The sequence below is a fragment of the Filicampus tigris genome, chromosome 14, assembly GCF_054856515.1.
Source record: "Filicampus tigris isolate MCC_2025a chromosome 14, RoL_Ftig_1.0, whole genome shotgun sequence".
Classification (NCBI taxonomy): Eukaryota; Metazoa; Chordata; class Actinopteri; order Syngnathiformes; family Syngnathidae; genus Filicampus; species Filicampus tigris.
Window position 1 is genome coordinate 11,723,632 of NC_141230.1, and position 22,798 is coordinate 11,746,429.

General features: G+C 42.3%; 3 protein-coding genes across 5 annotated transcripts in view; 2 read left to right on the top strand and 1 right to left on the bottom strand.

Annotated features, from left to right (window-relative positions):
• The first annotated feature begins 778 nt into the window (after window positions 1–778).
• On the top strand, window positions 779–12,471 carry gja5a (gap junction protein, alpha 5a). Of its 2 annotated transcripts, none has more exons than XM_086050998.1 (2): window positions 779–877; window positions 10,066–12,471. In XM_086050998.1, the coding sequence occupies exon 2, from the start codon at window positions 10,093–10,095 to the stop codon at window positions 11,233–11,235; it is 1,143 nt and encodes a 380-aa protein (XP_085907124.1). In that variant the 5' UTR covers window positions 779–877; window positions 10,066–10,092; the 3' UTR covers window positions 11,236–12,471. The 2 variants fall into 2 exon arrangements, with proteins under 2 accessions (XP_085907124.1, XP_085907123.1); XM_086050997.1 differs by lacking the exon at window positions 779–877 and adding an exon at window positions 8,771–8,906.
• A 335-nt stretch (window positions 12,472–12,806) lies between these two features.
• On the top strand, window positions 12,807–19,082 carry acp6 (acid phosphatase 6, lysophosphatidic). The gene is made up of 11 exons (XM_086050996.1): window positions 12,807–12,953; window positions 13,866–14,061; window positions 15,117–15,245; window positions 15,339–15,469; window positions 15,544–15,623; window positions 15,700–15,787; window positions 15,871–16,003; window positions 17,183–17,283; window positions 17,387–17,479; window positions 18,515–18,680; window positions 18,753–19,082. The coding sequence occupies exons 2-11, from the start codon at window positions 13,873–13,875 to the stop codon at window positions 18,885–18,887; spliced, it is 1,245 nt and encodes a 414-aa protein (XP_085907122.1). The 5' UTR covers window positions 12,807–12,953; window positions 13,866–13,872; the 3' UTR covers window positions 18,888–19,082.
• A 1,137-nt stretch (window positions 19,083–20,219) lies between these two features.
• The window catches only part of bcl9 (BCL9 transcription coactivator), a 43,901-nt gene continuing 41,322 nt past the window's right edge, over window positions 20,220–22,798 (bottom strand). For both annotated transcript variants that reach the window (XM_086050995.1, XM_086050994.1), the window contains exon 10: window positions 20,220–22,602. In XM_086050995.1, coding sequence (XP_085907121.1) covers window positions 21,560–22,602 — 1,043 coding nt within the window. In that variant the 3' untranslated portion in view covers window positions 20,220–21,559. The remainder of the gene's footprint in view (window positions 22,603–22,798) is intronic.

The window sequence follows — 22,798 nt, forward strand, 5'->3', positions numbered from 1 at the left end:
AGGGATTACGTACCCTGCTTGGGGGAGTTTCCACAAAATTGATGACAAATCATCAAACTTTGCCATCACGCTGCGCCCACATACAGCGACCAAACTACAATATCTCCCAATGTATCGTCAGCCATCTCTTTAGCACATGCGGTTCAAATGTGGCAGCAATCGGACAAAACCGCTACTCTCATCTCAACTTTATTTGGGTAGCACCTCATCATGCAAGATGTGCAACGCAAAGGGCTTTACAGTTTAAAAAAACAATTATGCAGTTTCAAATCAATCAATAAAACCTGAAAACAAACAAAGACCTCCACCTGTCTACCAAATTTGATGTTGCTATGTGAAACTGGCTTTATGGGGCTGAATTTTCCAAAGGGCACGACTGGGCCGGACGTATTTTCGGGACGGGCCCTCAAAATACGGGCCCATTTTTCAGTGCTATATTTTCAAGAGGGTCTGTGCCCTCGCATCTCAACACTAAGCACGTTCACTATGGAAGGCCACCGTGGAAGCGGAATTGCCATTAATCCCAGAAAACAATCCTACTTCCCCTTCTGCTGCCGGCAGAATGCTTCCCAGTAGAAAATAGAGCACCAGGGATGTAAGAAGAAAAAGGGTGCCGAGGCAAACAGGGAGAGTGGGGGTGTTAAGGCTGGAGGAAGAGGAGGAGAGAAGCAAAGAAGAGAGGGTGGGCCTTCGGGTGGCCACTGGGTGAGTGGGTGTGATGCCCCCTCCCTTGCTTTTTCTTCTTATACCCCCAGTGAGGAAGAAGACTTTGGTGCCGGGACGACAAAAGCTCAAGAAGAAGAAGAAGGAAAGTGGCCACGATTAAGTAGGATAAGTAAGAAGGCTCCTCAGGAATAAGCTTCTAAGACGACAGCAGGTAAGGCCAACAGGTTACAAGAATGCAACTAAAGGAGCATTCGGGAAAAGTTGTCAATCAATATTTGAATCTACTTTTAGGATATACAGTTCAAATGAAACAAAAGACCTAAAGTCTTGGGGGAAAAAAAAATTATAAATGACCTAAAGTGACCAATTTTATACATTGCTACTCAGTGCTGACACTACGCACCATGTTAGCGTGACACTTTTACAATGGTGAACTTGTTTTAGTCCAAAGCGTCATCACACTCGTGAATTTGTTCAGGAAACTTTTCAAGGCAGGCTTCTTTGTATTTTGTGTGCGCTGTTTAAATTTTAGATTCAGAGACTGTCGGTACGACTCAAATTTCATGTGTGCCTTTTCCAAAAAAAACCTTCTTCAGGTTTATAATTGGCTGAATTGGACTTTGCAGGATTTTTTTTTAAGCTTAAATGATTTATTTTGCATATGACTCCACAATGGATTTTTTTTAAAACTTCTTGTGTGCATGTGAACCTAGAGTTTCACAAATGAGATGGCAGAAAAATATTGTTGCATATAATGGTATACAAAAGTGAAGCCCTTCTTCCCCAATTCCCATATTAACAATGTAATGTTTTGTTATATTCTGTGGTTAGTGGCAAAAGGAGTAAGAAAAGAATCTGTGAATGAGTTGAGATGGTGACTTTCCATTAGTTCCAAGATATAATAATGAAAATTATATTTAAGAAAAAAACATTGTGCACTATAATGAATGTGTATGTGGCTGAAATTGAACTACTGAAAAATTACGTTTCCCTTAATATTGTATTATAATTTATTGAAATGCATGTGTACAGTATATATCATAAATATCATTAAACATGATTGATATATTTTTCACCTAATTATATTAATGGTGCCTTTTTACACGGTATATTTACAAAATTATAACCCTAGAAGAGTGTAGTCATTACAAAACTCAGTTTTATTTGTATAGTTTTCAAATGATATGGACTATATTTAATTTCTATATCAACAAAATATTCTTAATACCACAGTAAATTTCATTCATTCATTCATTGTCAACAACCTAAAATGTAATCTAAAATATACAATACATTTTCACATTTTAACTGTGCACAAGGTGCATTCAAGGACCGCCAACAAAACTAACAAAAGCGAAAAAGAGTTTCAATGAATTAAACATAGATGACGCAAAACTATTATCTTAATTGCTTTGGTCTGAGCATAAAAACAGCAAAATAGCAAATTTTCAACAAATAATGGCGGATAGTTCTCCCCACTAACCCCCCCACCAGCTCCGCAATTGGCCACTGTTGTTTACTGGCGCTGTGGTGCAAACAGTCAGAGACTGGTACACATATTTCCTGGAAGTGCCATTGTTCTCATAGATATACAATAGACTAGAGCAGGTTGACAGACACCCAACGTGGCAGCCATGTTGGCAGGGGTGACAGTCCCATCAAAGGTTGACCACACGTGGTGGCCAAGTTAGCAGGCATGACTGTCCCATCAAAAGGGAATGGAAAGCAACGACATTAGCATAGCATCGCTGTAGGCACGCAGCTCAAAAGGAGCATGTCGTATGACGAAAATTCCTTCAATCCTTGAAACTCAACTATGAATATAACTTTGTAACTCGTTGGCCTCTTAGGGGCAGTGTGGCGTCGTGCATATATGGAGTAAAAACAATCAGATAAGGGTGTGATTGAGCTCTATTAATATAACTTGTTTTTCATAGATTGGGGAGAATATATGCCTTTATATCACTTGTATGCTTGTGTTTCTACAGCATTTGTGAGTCAATGTACAATATTTGAAAGAATATAACTCCTGAAGTCAATGCTCATTTTCGTTAGCATGTCAATGGGATTTTGCATTGACTTTAGCATTAGGGTTAACATTGTGTGAAAAACGAAGCATGCCTTGTCTTTAAATATACAATGTGTGTAATTATTTTTGTTGTGTTTAGTTTTACAATAAACTCCAACTGGGGTGTCATTAAACAGTTTAAAGAACACTCAGGGAGGGCACAATTACTTAACGTCTCACGCTTGCTGAGCAAGTAACATGGTGCATTCAGGGTACTTTCACAACGTAGGAAACTTGCACATAAACCGCGCCATTTAGCACATAAACATTTGTCTTTGACTAGAATGTTTCCAAGTTTGAGAAAAGCCAATATCAAAATCATGATTAATTGCCCAACCCGACTATACAGTCGTTTTTGTCAAGCTCTTCTCTAATGGCATGCAATCGTAAAAGAGGTGGAAAAAAGGAATCACATAAACATGAAAGCAACCAATTGCACACTATTACCCCCACCCCTCCCAGCACCAACAAGGTAGGTTTGGATAAACTTTACGCTTTCCAAAGAATTTCAAGCTTTTTTATATTTATATGCAATACTATTGTATTGTCTTGGGTGTTTTTAGGGTCTAAAAAACGTACTACAATTCAATTGACAATCGGCTATAGCGGACAACGCTATTTGTCTGTTAAATGGAGTGCCTGAAAGTCGGAAAAATTGGGAATTGGAACATTCAAAAGCCAAGGTAGCACTCTATCATCATTTTTATTGACTGATTGCCACAATGATACGCGCAGATCCATTTGGATTATTCCTTCAAGTCTCCAAATAAGGTCCAACACGAACACCGCCGTACACAGCTCACCAATATCTCATCAGGAGATTGTTGTGGTGTGCGTACAGCTGATGACAAGCCAGGCGGCCATGTAAGGAAGCGGGCCCACGCTGGTGTGACTGATATACGGACGCCGCCGGCGCGTGATGCCAACAGGTGACTCAGCGCAGCCGGCTCTGGGGGGGAAACGGCGCTCCGTAGCTTACTGAACTACACCTAAGTGACGGCGCCACCGGGCAGCTGAAGTTAAACACACTCATCCTGGACGGCCTTCTTGGCATTGGTGGCTGAAATATGCTCGCCACCCCTGCGGCCGAGCTGCTAAACAGCTGCAGAGCGTACGCACACTGGGAATCACTCCCAGCACGCGTCAAAGGTTAATAATAGGCAGCATGCAGATAAACAATGGCACCACCACCAAACCTGAACAATTTATTCGCACAGCAAATCAATTTTCCCGATTGAAATCACTTCAAATGTTATTTGTTTGTTTCAGCCCCAGTTAGGAGAATTAATTTATTGTTTTGACATTACACCTCTTGCCTCATATTCAATTTTTTTGTTGTGATTTCTTTTTCTCTGATATTAAAAATGTAATCGCCATATGACATTTCCTCTTGTGCAGTTGTGCAAAATTACAGCTATTTTCTATAAGTCATTACTTTTTTATTTTAATATGGCTTTTGGAACATAATGAGAATTTGCTGAAATTGATTTTCTCATATGTTTATGCTTTATTGTTGTGTTTTTATTTACTACTATCAGAAATGTAAAGTAAATCATAAAATTAAGTGCCGTTATTAAAAACAAATACAGGTCATTTTCATATCATTAACGTAAAAACACATTGCACTGAATTTCCTTTTGAAAATCAATTTATTTTACTGAGATGAGTATTTGAATTGTTGACAGTTGTTGTCATTAAAACGGTAATAATTGCACCTGTAACAGGGTTTTTCCTGTGTTCAAAACTACGAGCAGAGCATAACAAAAATATGAAGTTCAACACGGGACAATTTAACACAGTTTTTGTTGAATGTAATGGCAACCCCGCTAAACAACAACAGCAAAAACAAAACATCAACACCAGCACAAAGACCCAGCAAAACTAGCAAAACGTGTGAGCTGATATGCTGATCTATGCTGGGAGGTTTTCTGCAGGGTCATTCTGCCTTATATGTTTGGCATCATTTGAGCAAGGCTTCATTCACATCTTCAGCAGTACTTCAGTTCCCTCCATGCAAACATCAACCAGGAATTTTCCAAAGGGGACTGAACTTCACAGGCAGAAGTTGCTCTCTATAAAAGGTCGGGCAGAAAAGTAGACAACAGTTGTTCCCAAAATTTATGAAGCACTTGTTTCAACTTGCTTGGAAGTTTGAACACTGCATAATGCTAAAAAGCCATACAAAGAAGGGGAATCTGTCAAAATATGCGAGAGCTGGGGCGTGAGGGGACGGGATGCGGCAGTTTATGTGCACCAACATGTATAACGTGTCCCTTTGCAGTAACACTTTCAAAATGGTGGCTCTAATTTGAATAAATGAATGCTTTAACGTGATGATAGTCATTCTTATTGGAACTTAAAGTACAATATGTTCCCTGTAAAAGAAAGTGAGTCCGCTGAATTTACAGAATACATGCACGTCACGGCGCTCGGTCAGGATGGTACCACCTCTACCTCAATTTGTGCCAGGAAAAACCCTGTGTAACATAAATTTACAAGACTCACAGGAATCTGGATCATCATTATTTTGGGTAATAAATGAATACTGGGGTAGGGGTAAGATGAAACAAGTTGGAGTTCTTCCTGCCCCTTTTCAGGGCCCCCTTTAGTAGGAGCCTAGTGTATTAATAGGTGTGTGTGTGTGTCTATATTATTTATTTTTGTTTATGTGGTTCTTGACATGTCAGGAATTCATCAAAGAATAAAAGAATGAATTATGTAAGAAAAAAAACATCTAAAGTACTATTGTCAAACTTCTATACCAAAATTTACCGTTATGTGCCCAAATAATATTTTATGATTTTCCTCCTATAGCTTATTATGCCTTTTCCATGACAACTAACAAAACAGAAAACAGAAATGCATCTTAGTGTCTTGATATTTTGTCCCACCCCACGACCCCCCCACACACACACACAAACTAAAGTAACACTGACCAGCACAATAATCATGCTGTCTAATCAGCATCTTAATATGACATTATCTCGGCAAAGGAAAAGTGTTCGCTAACACAGTTTTAGACTGATATGTGAACAATATTTAAGAAACAGGCCTTTGCATGTACGAACAAAAATGTCTTAGGTCTGAGTTCACCTCATTACAAAGAGAGCAAAAAAAGTTGTTTATATTTTCGTTCAATGTATATACACACACACACACACAAATAACCTCCACTGAATTGCATGCGCGTGCGTGGCTTAGCGCACCGCATCTCAAAGTATCAACACGTAGACGTGTCATTGTCACAACACTGCTGACATATTTTATTTTAGAGCTGCAACATAAATGTAAACGCTCCCTTGCATCCGTTTTAATTCTCTATTCAGAGGCTGTAACAAGCAGCTGCTAGCATCATATTTTACAACCAGATTGACACTACATTGAGGACGTCTCATTTCACGCAAAACTATGGAAAGTTCCTAAAATAAACAAGACTAAAATAACGCCTCGGGAGGCGTGCCGAGTTTAAAGCATGACTTTCATGTTGAACTGCACATGATGCCTTAGATAAATGTGAAATACAGCATGTATAGCCGACATGAGATTGTTCCCATCTAAGGTGTTGGCTACTGCACGACTGCCATCCACTTGTACTTTGCACCGTGTGGCCTCATGGCTCCCTCTAGAGAATGTCAAATAACGCCGCAAATAAATCAGCCTCTCACTCATCATGCAGTCATAACACAATTGTCCTCAAGGTACATCGCAGTGTAAATACTTCATTGACCTCACTAATGTTCCTTTAAACATGTCCTACAAGAGGCCCGGAAAATGTACAAGGTGCATTTCTACGAATGCCTTAAGGACGCGCAGGAGCTGGGCTGAACAATTTTGAGAACGAATGTCGTTGTCGCGCGCAAACCACACACGCACAACAAAAAGAAATCAATCAAACAAGCGACTAACTCAGAAAACTTGCACATTGGGGAACATTTCCGTTAGCTCCCATCTCATGCGCAAGCCATCCAAACATGTTTGGATATTTGCGGCGTCAGCACGGCCGCCAAGTGTGTCACTTCCCTGTAAGGCGGCAAAGAGAGCAACCAAGTGGAAAAAGCGCGCGGTCCCGTCGTCGCCTTTGTTTGTGCCACTTGAACGTGGCATTACTCCCACCCAAGTGTATCAGTGCCCATCGTCCATTATGTCTCCATTAGCCTGCCAACGCACTTTGTAAATAGACGTGACAGCGGTGATGCTGCACAGGCTCGTCGTCGCAATGAATCGCTGCTTATTAATGGCACAACAAGATGGAGAAGGGAGAGCTGAGAGGCAATAGGAAACTCAATAGAATTTCTCTTTAAAGTGTAAGTCAACCCAAGCATATTTTTCTCAAGAATATGTTCTGTACAGTTGAAAAAAGGCGTTCTGATAAATATTGCGTCTGTGGAATAAGAGTTAATCCACTCGTTTTTAGCCATCTCCGGGGGCGGCCATTTTGTCACTTCTGTCAACTGAATATGACGTCACAGACATTCAGGGCTCAGGTAACGACCAATCATAGCTCACCTGTTTTCTGAAGCTGAGCCATGATGAGTCTTTATTTGAGCCCTGAGACACTGTGATGTCATTTTCAGTTGACAGAAGTGACAAAATGGCCGCCCCCAGAGATGACAAAAAAACAGGTGGACTTTGCTGCTTAACTCATATTCCACAAACGCAATGTTAATCAGAAGGCCTTGTTTCAACTAGTAAGCCTGGATAGAACATATCCTTGAAAAAACAAATGTTTTGGGTTGAATTCCTCTTCAAGCTCCACTCATCTTGATTCCTTTTTGTGTTGACGCATCATAAGTGGAAACACACGTTTTTCTGTAATTAAGATGAGAAGGGTCGTTCCATCAATGAAGCTGTTTCACGTAGATGATGTGTATTGTTAGAAGGCCGAAAAGGAACAAAGTCCGGTGGTTGTTTGATAAGAACATGGCCGTTTCCATGCTCAACCTCCTGCTATTGTGCCGCATGGACTCTCACTCCCTTCCTCAGACTCGGGACTTCTTTGTGATTCACTTCCAGTAAAGATCATCAGTTTTATGCGAGCCGCCGTACTGACGGTCCAGCATTGTGGACACAAAGTACCAAAAATACAACAGTCAATAGGATGAGTCTTCTCTGACTAAATGTTGGCAACCCAGTGCTCTTACTTTCCCATGTGGTGTTTTTCAAAGGTAGTGTGGTGGGCCACATAGCTGACCGCTGTGCAGCTGGCATGGAATCAATTTCCACCAAATTAATCCTTTCACAATTTTATTCCCATAAATGTCCATTTTTGTTCTCGTCAATTTAGGCCTTTTTACTTTAATGTTGTGATTTCATTGCCGTAACATTGCAATTTTTTTTTCATGAAACACAATATGGATTTTTTTCCCCTCGTGAAATTACAATTTCTTTTTGTACTATGACTTGGTTGTCATCCTTTTTGTGACATTATTACCCTTCACTCAGGGGCAGAGCTACATGATGACCAGAGAAGGCCCTATTCAAATGTTTTTTTTTATTATTTAAATATATTGTTTGAACATTATGACATTTTTCTCTTTTATCGTTGTTATTATTATTATAACAAAATAATCAAACAAAAAAAAAAATCAACTTTTCTCAATACTACATTTTTATTAATCATAACATTAAGACATTTTCCTCCTGTCATTATGACGTTTTGGAGGGATGGGATTCTTTTCTTTATACTTAATGACTTCTGTCTGAATAATATTCCACCTTTTCCCACCAAAAACATGACCTGTTCCATGTAACATTACAACATTCTTCTTGTATTACATCCTTTTTTCCTCATACCTTTATGATGAGTAATATGTCATTTTTAATTCAATGACTTTGGTCTCATAACTATTTCAATTATTCGTGACATTTTTTTTTCTCCTAAAAATCACAACTTTATCTCATATCATTGACTATATTTTTCTTTCAGTGTGCCCCAACTACTCCCTTGTCTGTGATGTTGCAATGGGGAGCCCGACACTTATTGCCATATATAAGCCTGATCGAGAATGGAGGGAGGGAGGGTGGACACATGGTCATGGTCATTTGGACCTTCTCTCTCTCGCACACATAAGCAGCGTCAGCGTGGTCAGCTGGCTCCATCAAAGCCTTCTAGGGCGGAACACACAGTGGAGTGTTAGAAATGGAAAGTGGGGGCTCACAAAGAGGAGAAACGGTAAGCGACGACGTTTCTTCCATAAGTTTTCTTTCCATTCCGATGTTTTCTCGAACTTTGCCAACTCGGGTGGTAGCTTAGGACGGATGTAAAAGTCTCTTATCTGTGGGCTTGTATGCATGTGTCAGAGGTGAACAGCCAACATCTTAATGAGGGGGTCATTCATAAAGCTGCCTTATAGGGTCATTGCCAGCTCGCAAGCGCCACGTTTGGGTCCGAGCCAAACTCTCACTAATGCTGGAGTGGAAAAAGCACTCATAGGGAGAGCCACATGGGAGCGTTGAGGACGATATTGGGGACGGAGGAAGAGATAGAAGCAGCGCTAACGGAGTGGATGCCTGCTGCAGGCCACATCCACATCCACGTGCCATTCAAAGGACAAACTCTTCTACATTCGACCTGCCCACTGGCGGCGTTTTACCCACTCATGTCGGTCACTCATGCACATGCTGGAAGAAGACATGGCACTGCTGTAGATATATGGCAAAATATTTGTTATTAAAACAAGCACTTTGTGTACTTTAGCTCGATTTGAGAACTTCCTCTCCCACAAGGCGTGGTGATGGGAAAAATGCTTTTCATGCCACTGTGTCCAGTACATAAGTCATTCACAGGCAGAGTGGCTATTTTTACGGAGATGAGCAACACACGCACGCACGCACGCACACACACACTTTTCTGCGTTTTTTTTTTTTTCTGATTTGTTTGAATGAATCGTTTTGGTCTTTTAATTGTAGGGGAAACTAAGGCCAATTGTTCGAAAAATAATGCCTGGAAAAGTGAGGTGGGAAGAATGAAAACATGAAAAAAATTGAAGGGACTGAAGCGAACTGATTTGGCATGTTTTGTGCGTATATTATTTTTGAATAATGTTTATTTTTGGGTATATATTTGAATATTTTGCAATTTTATTTTCTTGTTAATTTCAATATAGTTGTAGGTCAGACATTCTATTCAAGAGATTTCTTGATTGAACGGGTCTGGAGGTGACAAACAAACAAATGAGTAGATACTTTTATACAAGGTTGAACAGTATGTCGAGGCAGCCATTTTGAATGCCCAAATATGGTTCACCAAATATGGTTCATTTACTGTATAGCCCTCTCCTCTTCCTGCTCCTTCCTAATCTCACCAGTCTCCATCTTGTCATGCCTCTCAGGTGTGCTCTTGGCGCCCGTGAGCCGCGATGGGGGACTGGAGCCTCTTGGGGAACGTCCTGGAGGAGGTCCAGGAGCACTCCACCTCAGTGGGCAAGGTGTGGCTCACCGTACTCTTCATCTTCCGCATCCTGGTACTGGGCACGGCGGCCGAGTCGTCGTGGGGCGACGAGCAGAGCGACTTCCTGTGTGACACGCAGCAGCCCGGCTGTACCAACGTGTGCTACGACCGCGCCTTCCCCATCGCGCACATCCGCTATTGGGTGCTGCAGATCGTCTTCGTGTCCACGCCGTCCCTCATCTACATGGGCCACGCCGTGCACACGGTGCGAGCTGAGGAGAAGCGCAGGCGGCGGGAGCAGGAGGAGAGAGAGGCCAGATTGGAAGAGGGGGAGGTCAGCTCAGCGGAGGGCGAGGCCGAGATGGAGGGCGAGAAGGAGTACCTGCAGCGGAGGGAAAGCGGGAAGGAGGCCGCGGTGGACGGGCGGAACCGGCTGCGTCTCAGGGGCCCGCTCCTCCACACGTATGTCCTCAGCATCCTCATCCGCACCGCCATGGAGGTCATATTCATCGCCGTGCAGTACATGATCTACGGGGTGTTCCTCAAGGCGCTGTACCTGTGCACGGCGTCGCCCTGCCCGAACCCGGTCAACTGCTACATGTCGCGGCCCACCGAGAAGAACATCTTCATTGTCTTCATGCTGGTGGTGGCTGCGGTGTCCCTGGCGCTGTCTGTGCTCGAGCTCTACTACCTGGGCTGGAAGAGCCTGAGGGCGTGCGTCCGGCGGAAGGCCGCACTGCGTACACTGCCTGTCGTGACAGCGACGGCACTGGAGCCTGACGGCCCGGTTGCCCCGCGCACCCCGCCTCCCGACTTCACCCATTGCGTCAACCCTCTGACCTCCATGGCGTCCGTTCCCTTCAGCAACAGGATGGCGCTGCAGCAGAACTCGGCCAACATGGCGGCCGAGCGCCACCACAGCAGGGACAACCTGGAGGACGACGATGACTTTCTGCGTAGGTACCAGGGGCCGCCGCCACCGCCCCAGGGGATGCCCAATAACTGCCACCCCCTGCACGCGCCGCATTCGGGGTACGCTGAGGACAAACGGCGTCTGAGCAAGACGAGCAAGAGCAGCGGGCGAGGGAGACAAGACGACCTGTCCATTTAAACACGGGACGTTCAGCAACCATTTTGAACTATGGACAACGAGCAGAGAAACGGAACTGACACATGAAAGTTGCACTTGACAGGTTTTTAAAGTGGGCACCATCGTAGACTATTTGTTAGCACGTGCAGTAGGGCAGATGTGCATAACGGCTCACTCACAGACATTTTCAATCACAAAAAAATGGACTTAGTTGTTTGAATTTGCACTTGATGGTTGAGCAGGCACTCCATGGACTCAACTGTTGTATTTTTAAACTGTAAAAGCAATTGAAATGTCAACTTTAAGTAATGTGTTCCCTTCAAAGACCATGTAAAGTAAATTCTGAGATTTGCTTCTACATACATTATGCATGTTTGAAGATAAATTGCTGAAGAAGCGCAAAGATTGACAACTATGTAGTAATCAATTGTGGAGCAATAGCACACAGCACACACATATACACAGAGCATCTTAACATCAACGCCGGATTGATTTTTCATGATTTTGAAGCCTCATTTCATATAAAGTACGTGATTATTAGAAATTTGGCAGGGTTGTTATCAATAATCTTCTCTGTAGTGTGTCAAATTTACAATACATTTTTATTATCACTTTACAGGGAGTTGAATTATATTTCTGTGCTGTTCAATAGCTGTGAAGTTACCATAAAGGTAATAAGCCTTAATGAGAGTCATGTGATGTGTTTCTTTATACTGTATAAAAAACGTATTGTATGAAAATGCTCACGTGAACAGTCATTTGAGAGGCCCCACGCGGGCGCCTGTCATGATTTTAAGTATGGCCACCATGTGGCGACATTGCACTTACTTTGTTCCCTCGTGTCTTTTTGTCTTTTGTTGAGAATAATTCGTCTCCATCCATGTTTTATTTTCTGTCCACATATGGATTTTATTTAATGTCTTCCTCTTTTACCATAAGAAACAGCATACTTGGACTAATTAGTCATTCGTGTGCTTTGTGACGTTTCTGAGTAACTTCAGGTTTTAGTGTATAACAGCAACAATCCATTCATTTATCTGTATATACATATTCGTTTCCATATGTATTCACTGCAGTTTTCCTCAATAAATGATCACGTCGGTTTAATATTGTGTGCAATGTTTCTATTTACCAGTAGAAGGTAGAGAACGACGTTCGTTCGGAAGAAATTATGGTGCGTTCACTGTCATGGCCGGGGTTATGCATTTTAAATCGAAAAGGGTGTTTTCGGTAAAGAGTGGAAACATTAACACATTGTATGGTTACTATTCATCAGAAACTTGTATGAGTAATGAATTACTTGCTTGGCATAGAATGGGCATGCCTTTTAAAAAGTATGATTTTTTTTTTAATTGATCTGTCGCTGAACGTTATACAAACAGTGTCGGTCAAATTCGACGACGGCTATAGGATATTTCCAAGCGTTTAAAAGTAGGAAACCGTTGTGTCCCTATCATTTCCTGCCGGCTAAGATATAACTTAACCTTGAGGAATCCAGCTGTCCACTTGGAACGCGTTAACGAGAAGGCGTGAACCCGGAGGGAAACTCAAGATGACGAAAACAATGAATGCACCACATGCCTGATGGGAAATGTAGTTTTCTATCCGCCACCTATTGCGGTGCCCGGGTACTCTGCGCCGAACGTTTCCTGCCTGGCATCTGCACCACCACCGGCAGTTGAAGTGACTTCTTGGCCAAGGCTGACACTCTAGTCTTCATTTTGTCTTTGACTTCTCGAGTAAGTAGACGCTTTGGCGAGTTAAAAGTGTCCCTTTTTTATACGCTCATTGTTAGCCCAGATGACTTTTTAGTTTTATCTAGCCGCAAAACGTTGGCGCTAGCATCGTCTGTCTTATTAATTGGCCTGCTAGCAAGAACCGGTGGGTAACAAAACTGACGAGTCTACTACATTACATGCTTGTAAAGCACTACTGTGCCGATTTGTCATGTTAAACGAGAAACTTTAAGAGGTCGTTACGTCGTTCCTCGACCACAAATGCTAACGTATATTGCATTAACAGGACGTTTTGACAGATTGGTAAATAATTAAAACACACACCAAACGCTAACATCGCCTTACTTTCATATTACACGGGGTCCTCCCTTTACGACGGAGTTACTACGCTGGCGACGTAACCTGAATTTGTACGTAAATATCCTCCGTTAATCCGTTAATGTAGTAGCAAAGTCATAATTGCAGTAAATGTGTGTAAGGGGAAAACACTTACAGGCCAAACGTATACAAATATTTAAAAATAAATTAATTCCGGACCGTTTTTTACCTACCCTGTCTTCATAGCAGTCCCTGTAAATATGAATAAATAACTGTCACTCATTACACTATGTAGCACAAACTTTGTCAGCTGTTATGTCTTAATTTTTTTTTTTTTAAATTTCAATTAGTTTTTACTGTCTACACAAGGGCAGGGCAACTTGATAAAAATCCCAGGGGAATTGTTACAACAAGACATCTCATATTAAATCTCATAAATTCAGTAAAGACTAAAAACTAAAATGGCCCCTGATAGATCCCCACAACCTGGTCTACATGCCTCTTACTTTGCTTATACAGTATTGCATTGGTCCTCTATCGTTTAATGGAGTCATTCGTGTAGATGCTAACCTCCTTTCATTCCATTGTCTTCTGCAGTACGGCCATGAGGAAAATTTGGACCAAAGTGGGCATCTTTGGCTCCGTGTCCATCGCCTTCGGTTCGGTGTTGTGGTGGAGGCAGAGGAACGCGGATGGGGGCTTGAAAGCGTCGCCGTACGAGCTCAAACTGGTTCAAGTGCTGTTTCGACACGGCGCTCGTACACCGCTCAAATCCATACCTGATGTGTTGGAGGTAAAAGAGAACATTAAAAGAGTCATGATGGGTTGCATGGTTTTGTTCGCTCGTCAGAAGGATTACTTAAAAATTGTTTACTTGTTTAACATTGTGGTTTTCCTCATAATTCAAACAGGCCACCCTGGAAAAAGAAAGCACAACCAAAAATGCAGTAGTCATTACGTTTATAGAGCAAAAAGTTCATTTTGGTACAAAAAGTTGTCAGCACCATGGAAAAAAAAATCTATAAGAATCCCCGGAAAAAAGTACTTACCGGTATATGAATCTTTATATATGTAGTTGTAAACTTATTGGGGGGATATTCTAGAAAAAAAGTAGAAATGCCACAATTGTCATATATTTTGGGAAGTATTGGGATCCTAATTAAATGATACAATGGCGCCTTGACTCCCAAGTTTGTTTTGTGACCACACTTAATAGTCAAAACACTCCTATCTTGAAAATAACATGCCATAAAACATTTCCAGGCCCAGAAAAAACACCAACATACAATTTTGTAATATGTTTTTCCAAGGGAAAGGGCTTTTGCACTTTACAGCTTTTTAAATTCATAAAATTATCCAATAACATAATTACCGGTAAATGGAATGTCAATAATTAAACAGTTCATGTATCATGATAATCCAATGGGCAGTGTCCTGCGCCTTGGCCAACAGGGGGCAGTTTATTGCAGACATTAAAAATAAACTATGAAACGTTTCACTTTATTAGTCATTTTTCACCGAGGATAAAGAATATATGCCTGTGAGTAGTTATGTCGCGGCACCATTTTTGGTCAGATATCTGACACCTAAAATGTAACTTCTGCAGTATAGAAGATGATTTTGTTGGCCCGTCCATGGCGTTTTGCATTGTGTGTTGGCATTAAGCTAGCGGGCTTTTGTTACCAAAACAACATCTATAGAAGAATTAAATCTTACAAGAATTAGAAGAAACAAGTTTAAAATTATATATTAAAAAATATTAAATGTAATCACCCTTCCTCTAAATCAATGTAATAATTCATGCAGTTTCCATTATTTGATGATTTTTTTGTTGTTTTTTTATGAAAGGCACAATGGGTGCCCACCCTATTGGAGCCTCCAGCACACACACACATAAAGTACGTGGTCACAGACCTTGATGGGGGGCCCAGACCTCCATCTCCGTTGGAGGACAGCTACCGGAAGAATACGCTGAGCGTGAGTAGGTTTCTTTCTCACGTTTGATGAGCGCTGACATCGTGTTGCTTTTTACGCGACCATTCAATTTACTGTGTTTGTCGACCATATCAGGGTGGCGCGTTCGCAGGTCAGCTGACCACCTTGGGCATGCAGCAGCTGTACGAGCTGGGCGAGAGGCTGAGGAGACGATACGTCCAGGAGGTTCCCTTCCTCAGTACCACCTTCTGCCCCAATGAGGTCTAGTAAGTGTGGATTGGAGGAAGATGAGATGATCAAGTCAGTCAGTGGGTTCTCATCAGTTATTTTCCATGTGAAGTGTGCGCTCTACCAACATTGTAAGGACCATCGAGTCTGCCGGGTGCCTGGTGGCAGGGCTCTTCCAGCAAAAACAAAAAGGTACTTATCTCACATGACATCACTTCCTTCTTTCTCCTCAACGTGTTTTCACTTTTCTTTTTTTTTGATTGCATAGAAATAGTCCCCATATTAACCACGGATGCAGAGTCGGAAATTCTGTACCCCAACTACCACGGATGCCGGCTGCTCAGAATGCTCAGCAAGTTTGTACCATGACGCAAAAGTAGGAATTTTGTGAGTCTTTCTTTGGGGTGGGGGTCAACTGAGAACTGTGTATGCGCGTCAGCCCCCGCTTCAAAGAGGCGTCCCTCCTGCCGGACATGGTGGCTGACCTGAAGAGCATCCGAAGCGAGCTGGGCATCAACAGCAAATCGGACGTCGACTTCGTCCTCATCAGGGACGACATGGTCGCCAGAGAGGTGACGCTCGCAGCTGTTAGCAAGTTCGGAAAACAGACATCAAACAGAAGGCGAAAATGTGAAAGTAGAGTGTTTGTAAATTTTAACTGTAATAAATATATAACTGATAAAATATCAAATAACTAATTAAGTTGTAATATTACCACAACTATTGTATAAATAGCTTGCAACAACATGAGATTAAAAAAACGTGGGCGGGTAAAAAAAAACATTTGAAATGGAAAATCCTTTTTTAATTTAAAAGGTGCGAGTGCACCAGATCGTTGCACTTTGAAATATATTGAGATGTATCGAATCATCTTTTTTTGGAAAGGTATCTACAATACTGACATGTTCATTCAAATGACAACAAAAAAGTCATTGCATCTTGCTCTCTCAAACTGAGCCGTAACATATGGAGTCGATTACCACCGAGTCAAACTGGAATCAACTCATTCCACTTTCAAATCGAGCCGTCCCTGAATCATTTCGCCCCCCACGATTGCAAACTGTATCAAATAGTCTTTTGTGGAGGGATGCACACCCCTAAAAAAATTGGATATTTTTCAAGAAAGGTCGTCATAATTACAACCAATTACAACCTAAGAACACAACTCTCATCTTTTAAAGAAAATAGTCAATTATTCTTCTAGAGTTAAGTAGTAATATTACAGAAATAGTCATTTTCTAATTCTAGAAAAAAAGATGTATTTCTCAAATATACTTTTTTTCTGAGAAAGAAATTGTCATATTCCAACCCCACCCAAAATCTCAATGTTTTACAGTTATTAACTTTTTTTAATCACCTGTACACTACCAGTCAAAAGTTGGGACTGACAGTACTGTTCCTTAATCACAGGCACTAGAAAGTAAGGCCAAACTTTTGACAGTTAGTGTATGTAAAATGTTCCTTTAAACATGTATGAATATTTATGCGGTTAATCAAGGTTTTTATTACAGTGAGCCATTTAAAACAAATAGAGTAAACAATTTTGAAGGCAAATGACAAAAATGTCTTTCCTGCTGCTAGCATGCGGTGTCGTATTAATTTAAATAGTGATCATCCCACTTAACACACCCTACACTAGAAATGTTTGCAAGATCAGGATTTACCTGATATGAACGTGGTAAACCACAGTGTGTTAGGCAACAAGTTAAAGTAGTCCTACAGCATGCGTGTGCATGTGTGCCTTTTGTCAGGCTCACGGCCTGCCGTGCCTGCCCGCTCTGTCCGCGTGGAGAAGCCGAGTGGAGCAGAGAGCCGTGGACATGATGTTTTACTGTTACCAGCCCAGCAAGAGGTCAGCCATTGTAACAATGAATGACTCTTAGCGCTCTTAATCAGTGTCAACAAGGACAGCGTGACACAATAATTGTATTTTTTTTTGTGTGTGTGTCCAACAGGGAGAACTTGCAGTTGTGTGTAGGCCCTCTGCTGCATACGCTCTTATCTAACATTGACGAGAAGCTACAAGGCACCTCATCAGAGCCCAACAGGTGACACATGCACATTTAGCCACTTTCCACTAGATTGTCAACTTTTCATTGTTAGGGTTAGCAGGCGTGTTTTGGAAATATTCCTAAATTGGATACCAGAAGAATTTATTACTTTTACGGGAATGAACACAAACTATTAACATTTAGTTTTTCTCATAGCAGGCATGCATGCAAAGTCAAATTAAAATACATTTTAAAACTGTATTAAGGAAATTATCATTTTTAACTAAAACTATCATTGCAGTCTTTTCTTTCAGTTTTTTTTTTTTTTTTTTTTGAAAAACAAAAAACATTTTCTTTGCATTTTCGATAATATAACCTCAATTTTGGATGTACCGTACATGCTTTCTATTGGACAGTGAATGATGATATATTCCAGTTAATTCCCATATATTCTCATTCTGTTCCATTTGTTCCCAATAACTATGTCTGTAAATAATTTACTGTATTTCTATTTATTTCCAACAATAGTCTTTAAATTACTTTATCGTCCCATCCCATGTTTATTCCCATGAATTCCTGTGGGTTGAGTCCCACTAAATGTTTTCAATCAGCCATACTCCCATAACTTCATATAGATTAATTCCCACTGTTTTAAAATTCCCTTACATTCCCATTTTTTCCAGGGATCTTTTTCTTTTTGCCTTTTAATTCCTAAAAGCTATCACTTTTAATTCCCATGGAATTACCGGTATTCCCACTGTCATCAAATTCTCTATATTCCCTTTAATAATTCACATGAATGTATTGCTAGTGTCTTGAAATGTCCTTATCTTCCTATTAATTCACATCTTCTGTCTGTGGATTTATTACCAATATTGTAATCAAGTCTATAACCTGCCAATTTTATTCCCATGAATGTATTTTTTTCTGTCTTCATTAGCATTTGTCAGCTAAAAAAAAATGTTTTTTTTTAAACTGATTTCTCCCTGTTAATTAGCATGGATTTATTCCAATGAATGTCTAAATTCCCTTATTCCAGTTTATTCTACCACATTTCATTCTAGTTAATTTCTGGTCGCCTTTGTCAAACAGGAAGCTGTTCTTGTACTCGGCCCACGACACAACATTGATCCCGTGCCTGATGGCGCTGGGCATTTTCGACATGAAGTGGCCGCCGTACGCTTCAGACATCACGCTGGAGCTCCACGAGCACCGGCGTACCAAGGAGGCTTTTGTCAAAGTGTCCTACATGGGCCAGGTATGAGCGCTGCGGCGCCACTGTCACACACCAGTTGTTTGTGACCAATCGATTGTGTTTTCTTTTCTCCAGGATCAACTTATTCCTGGCTGCAGTGGACTCTACTGCCCCTTGCAGGAATTTCAGAAGGTGCTTTCAGCCTACTCGCTCAACATTAACCTCCACCAGAGCCTTTGCAACAGCACAGGCGACGCATCTAAACTCTGAACATGTGCGCTATTGTTCCATTCAAACATCATGTCCACATTAACACTACTGTTGAGTTTATTTGGTTTTGCTGACAAACCAAATGTCACTTCATTCCTCAGGGGAAGACTTATAGAACTATTTATACGCAAATCAGGTTGTGCAAAATGAGTCAATTGCAGTGTGTTTATGTTTAATAAACAAGCTGGGAGATTATTCTGTCCAAGTACTTTTACCTTTTAGTATTCGATCCTTGGGTTATTTAGACATAATTATGTGGAATAAATCACTGATTGTGTTGATGCAATGAAGGCAAAACAAAGCCCACTGTTACCTCACTGTTGATTCACTTGCAAATAGTTGGCAGTTTTAAAAGAACATGATGTCAGTTATGGGAAGTTGAACTCCATCCATTACTGCTCCAGGCAGCATTATTCAGTTCAATTAACACTGGAATGGAAACAGAAGTGCAGAACATTCAGAGAGTTTACTCCATTCCATTTATGAGGTACAAAATTGACTCACCGTATTCTCTGGTGAAAAGACTAGATATCCCACTTGGACATTTATAGGGCAAAGAACCGTATTTGGTCATTGGGACAAATTGGACACCTGATCAGCAATGAGAACATTTATCAGAGTGAAACCGCCAACGTCTGTTCTGACTGGCTGGCTTCCAGGCAGGCTCAAACTGTGGACATCATAAAACCTTTAACTGCACAGGCAAGGTTCTAAGTAACATTTTAACACAATGTAATAAAGTCAAGCAAAATCACGCTCCCTTTGAAGACACAATGGAGAGGAAAGTGCTTGCATGACAATACTGTCACCTAGTAGTAGCATTTTATAGGTACAATATTACAATCCACATACAGGACACACAGAGCTGAGCATTTGAGTAAAAATCTGCGGTCTGATTATCGCCTTCTTCCAACAGCCGAGGTACCCTTCCGCCATTTTGTCTTGCCGGACCAAAGTAATCACCTATAGGCTGGTCCGACTCATTTTAAACAGGCTTCCGTTAGCGTTTCCGACTACCAACTTCGACAAACTGCCGATTAACCGGTCAGGCTGCAGTTGTAAGCGTATACCCACTTTTGGTCCTGCAGGATCAATCATCTACCTACAGTACATGCAATGATCATATTGTAATGAGCAAACAGATGCTTTTCTGTGTCGCTGTAAGTTCCATTTCCTGCTCTACGGTTATCATCACTCTTTGCGGTCACTGGTAATCTTAAAAAAAAAAAAAAAGATTAATGATGAAAATAATTGAGTTGTTTCCTTTGGCGAGTAGCCAAGAGCCACAACATACTGTCCATCCACACATACAGGCAATGGACGACATGTATATACCAAAACAATATCTTTTATTTGTAGTCCATCACCACAGCCCTGGTAGACTATTTGCACCAAAGCCAACGGAGAAACACATGACAAGCTTATACAACAGAGAAAAAGAGAGAGGAAGTCAACTGGATGGTGAAAAGCAGTGCGCGTTTACATTGGCGTCTCACTCACGGCCTCGCTTTTTATATCGTTACACCAGATCTAGCTAACTCTAGTTCTATGTTACCTGGCATACCTCGATTCGGCATTGAACCCACTCCACTCTGCGGACCGTTGGAGGGAGGGGGGAGGGATTATTGCTGTGGGAATGATTTACCCAGAGTCAACAAGAGAGTCGCAAACAACAAAACAAAACAAAAAAAGTAAAAACAGGAACAAGAACACACATAGCACATCTGGGTATTAGCAATAGGATTTACGCTGGCTAAAGAAGACCTGGAGGTTTGAGCACAACTTGTAATAATGTGTGGTACTAATTTTGTGCTGCAAAGCCCCTCAGGATCACCCCCCCCCACACACTTCATGTGGTTAAAAATAAAAAGACGACGCTTTCGGTAGACGGTCCATGTTTGTGCTTTTTCTTTTTTTTTTCTTTTTTTTTTAATAATACTATTATCTTAATGAGGTCATAGTTTGGTTTGTTATACACTGGAGTTACAAAGGAAATTAAAATAGACTAATATTCGAATAGCCCACCAATGGTAAACAGTACAGTATTTTTTTTTAAGGGGAGGGGGGCGCTTCCTCCCCCAATTAAAGTCCGGTAAGAGGAGTCGAGAGGTCACTGATAGAATGCCTATACACACACACCACACATACCACGCACGCTCACATGTCTATACAGTACAGAAACAGTCAAAAACTATGGAGACAAAGATGGAGTTCTACCCAAGTCCTCACAAAGCACTAATTTGTCTTGATCCTGTTTCATACCACGTCCATGATTTAGTTTTGTTCTCAATTTGGAGAAGGAAAAAATAAGATGGACATATACTGTAGCATCTCCATACTGACTTAGAGCAACTGTGATTCCACTTTGTTGTCCAACTCTTCATGATAAGTCCCCCAAAAACATGAAAACGGTTTGTTTTTTTTTTCTTTCTTTTTTTGCGAAACCGATGCACAACAATTCCATACATTCTGAAGTTCATAAGTCAAAATTGTTCTTGTGGCAAAAAGTACTCCCACCTCCATTGGGAAAAAGTCCCCGCAGTCCACGAGCGTAACGTGACCGAGCGTCTCCATTCAGTTGATTCCAGGGTACATCCACCATTTTTGGATAATACTTCCTCACTTAACCTCATGCTCCGTGTCAGAACATTCTAGATTAAAAATTTTCCGGATTAGAACATTCCAGGGCCCGGACTGAAGCCCATGTCCATGTCACGCGGCCTCATCTGCCCCCCCATCATCATTGTCTGCTGTGGGGGGCCGCCCATGCCCTGCAGTGACATCATCATGTTAGGGGAGCCACCCGGGCCAGGGTGGGCCATTTGCCGTCCCTGCATCATTCCCCCGGGGCCGCCCGGGGACATCATCCGCGGCTGGTGGCCCATCATACCTTGGCCCATGAACCCCGGCGGGCGCATGGAGTTGTGGCCGGGGTTGCCTATTGGCATGTCTTGGGGCCCCATGCCCCCGCCAGGCCCCCCCGGCATCCCCCCCATCCCCTGCATGGGCATTCCCATTCTCGGGGGCCCGTCGCCCATCATGGTCTGCATGGGAAAGCCGGAGGGGTGCGACGGCTTGCCTCCGGGATTGTCCCCTCCGCCGCGAGGAAAGTAGGACAGAGTCTGGCTGGGTTTTTCCGATGGGATAATCCTGGACAGGTCGAACTCGGGGATGCCGGACGCTCCCGGCCGCATCACCTCGTGAAGGTCCGCCTCGCTGAAGCCGCCTTGCATGTTGTTGAACTCGGGTCCTCCGGGGGTGTTCGGCTTACACATCCCCCCGTCTGGCCCGCCCCCGTGAGGCATGTTTCCCATTCGTCCGCCCATCGGTCCTCCTTCTCCCTGGAAGCCCATGGGGTGACCGGGGAAACCTTGGTGCCCGCCGGGCCCGTTGTGTGGAGAGAAGGGGCCCTGCTGGGATGGGGACTGGGTCAGCGGGTAGCCCTGGTTTCGGTGTGGATAACCCAGACGTCCCTGGGGCATCATTTGGGGGTTGGCCATTCCGGGGTCTTGCGGATTTGTGGGGATCATCATGCCGTGAGGCATCATACCGGGGCCCATGTTCGGGGCGTTAGGAGAAGGCATTTGTGGGGGCATTCCGTGTGAGAGAGGCTGGGATCCCATTGGGTTCATACCGAGGGGGCTGAGGGCTGGCATGGGTCCGGAGTTGCCGGGTCCCATCATGCGGGGATTGCCTTGGTGGTTCATCGGCATACCTTATGGACGGACACAAGAGAAATGATACTGAGTAACCTTTCTACTGTGCTGTGATGATGAAACTTTATTGGTCCAAAAAGTACATATTTATTTGTTATACGATGAATAGGGCATGTTTGTTCATCTATCATAGCCGGTGACATACAGTGACACAACTAAATGCTCTTCCACCAGATGGCAGAATTTGCATGATTA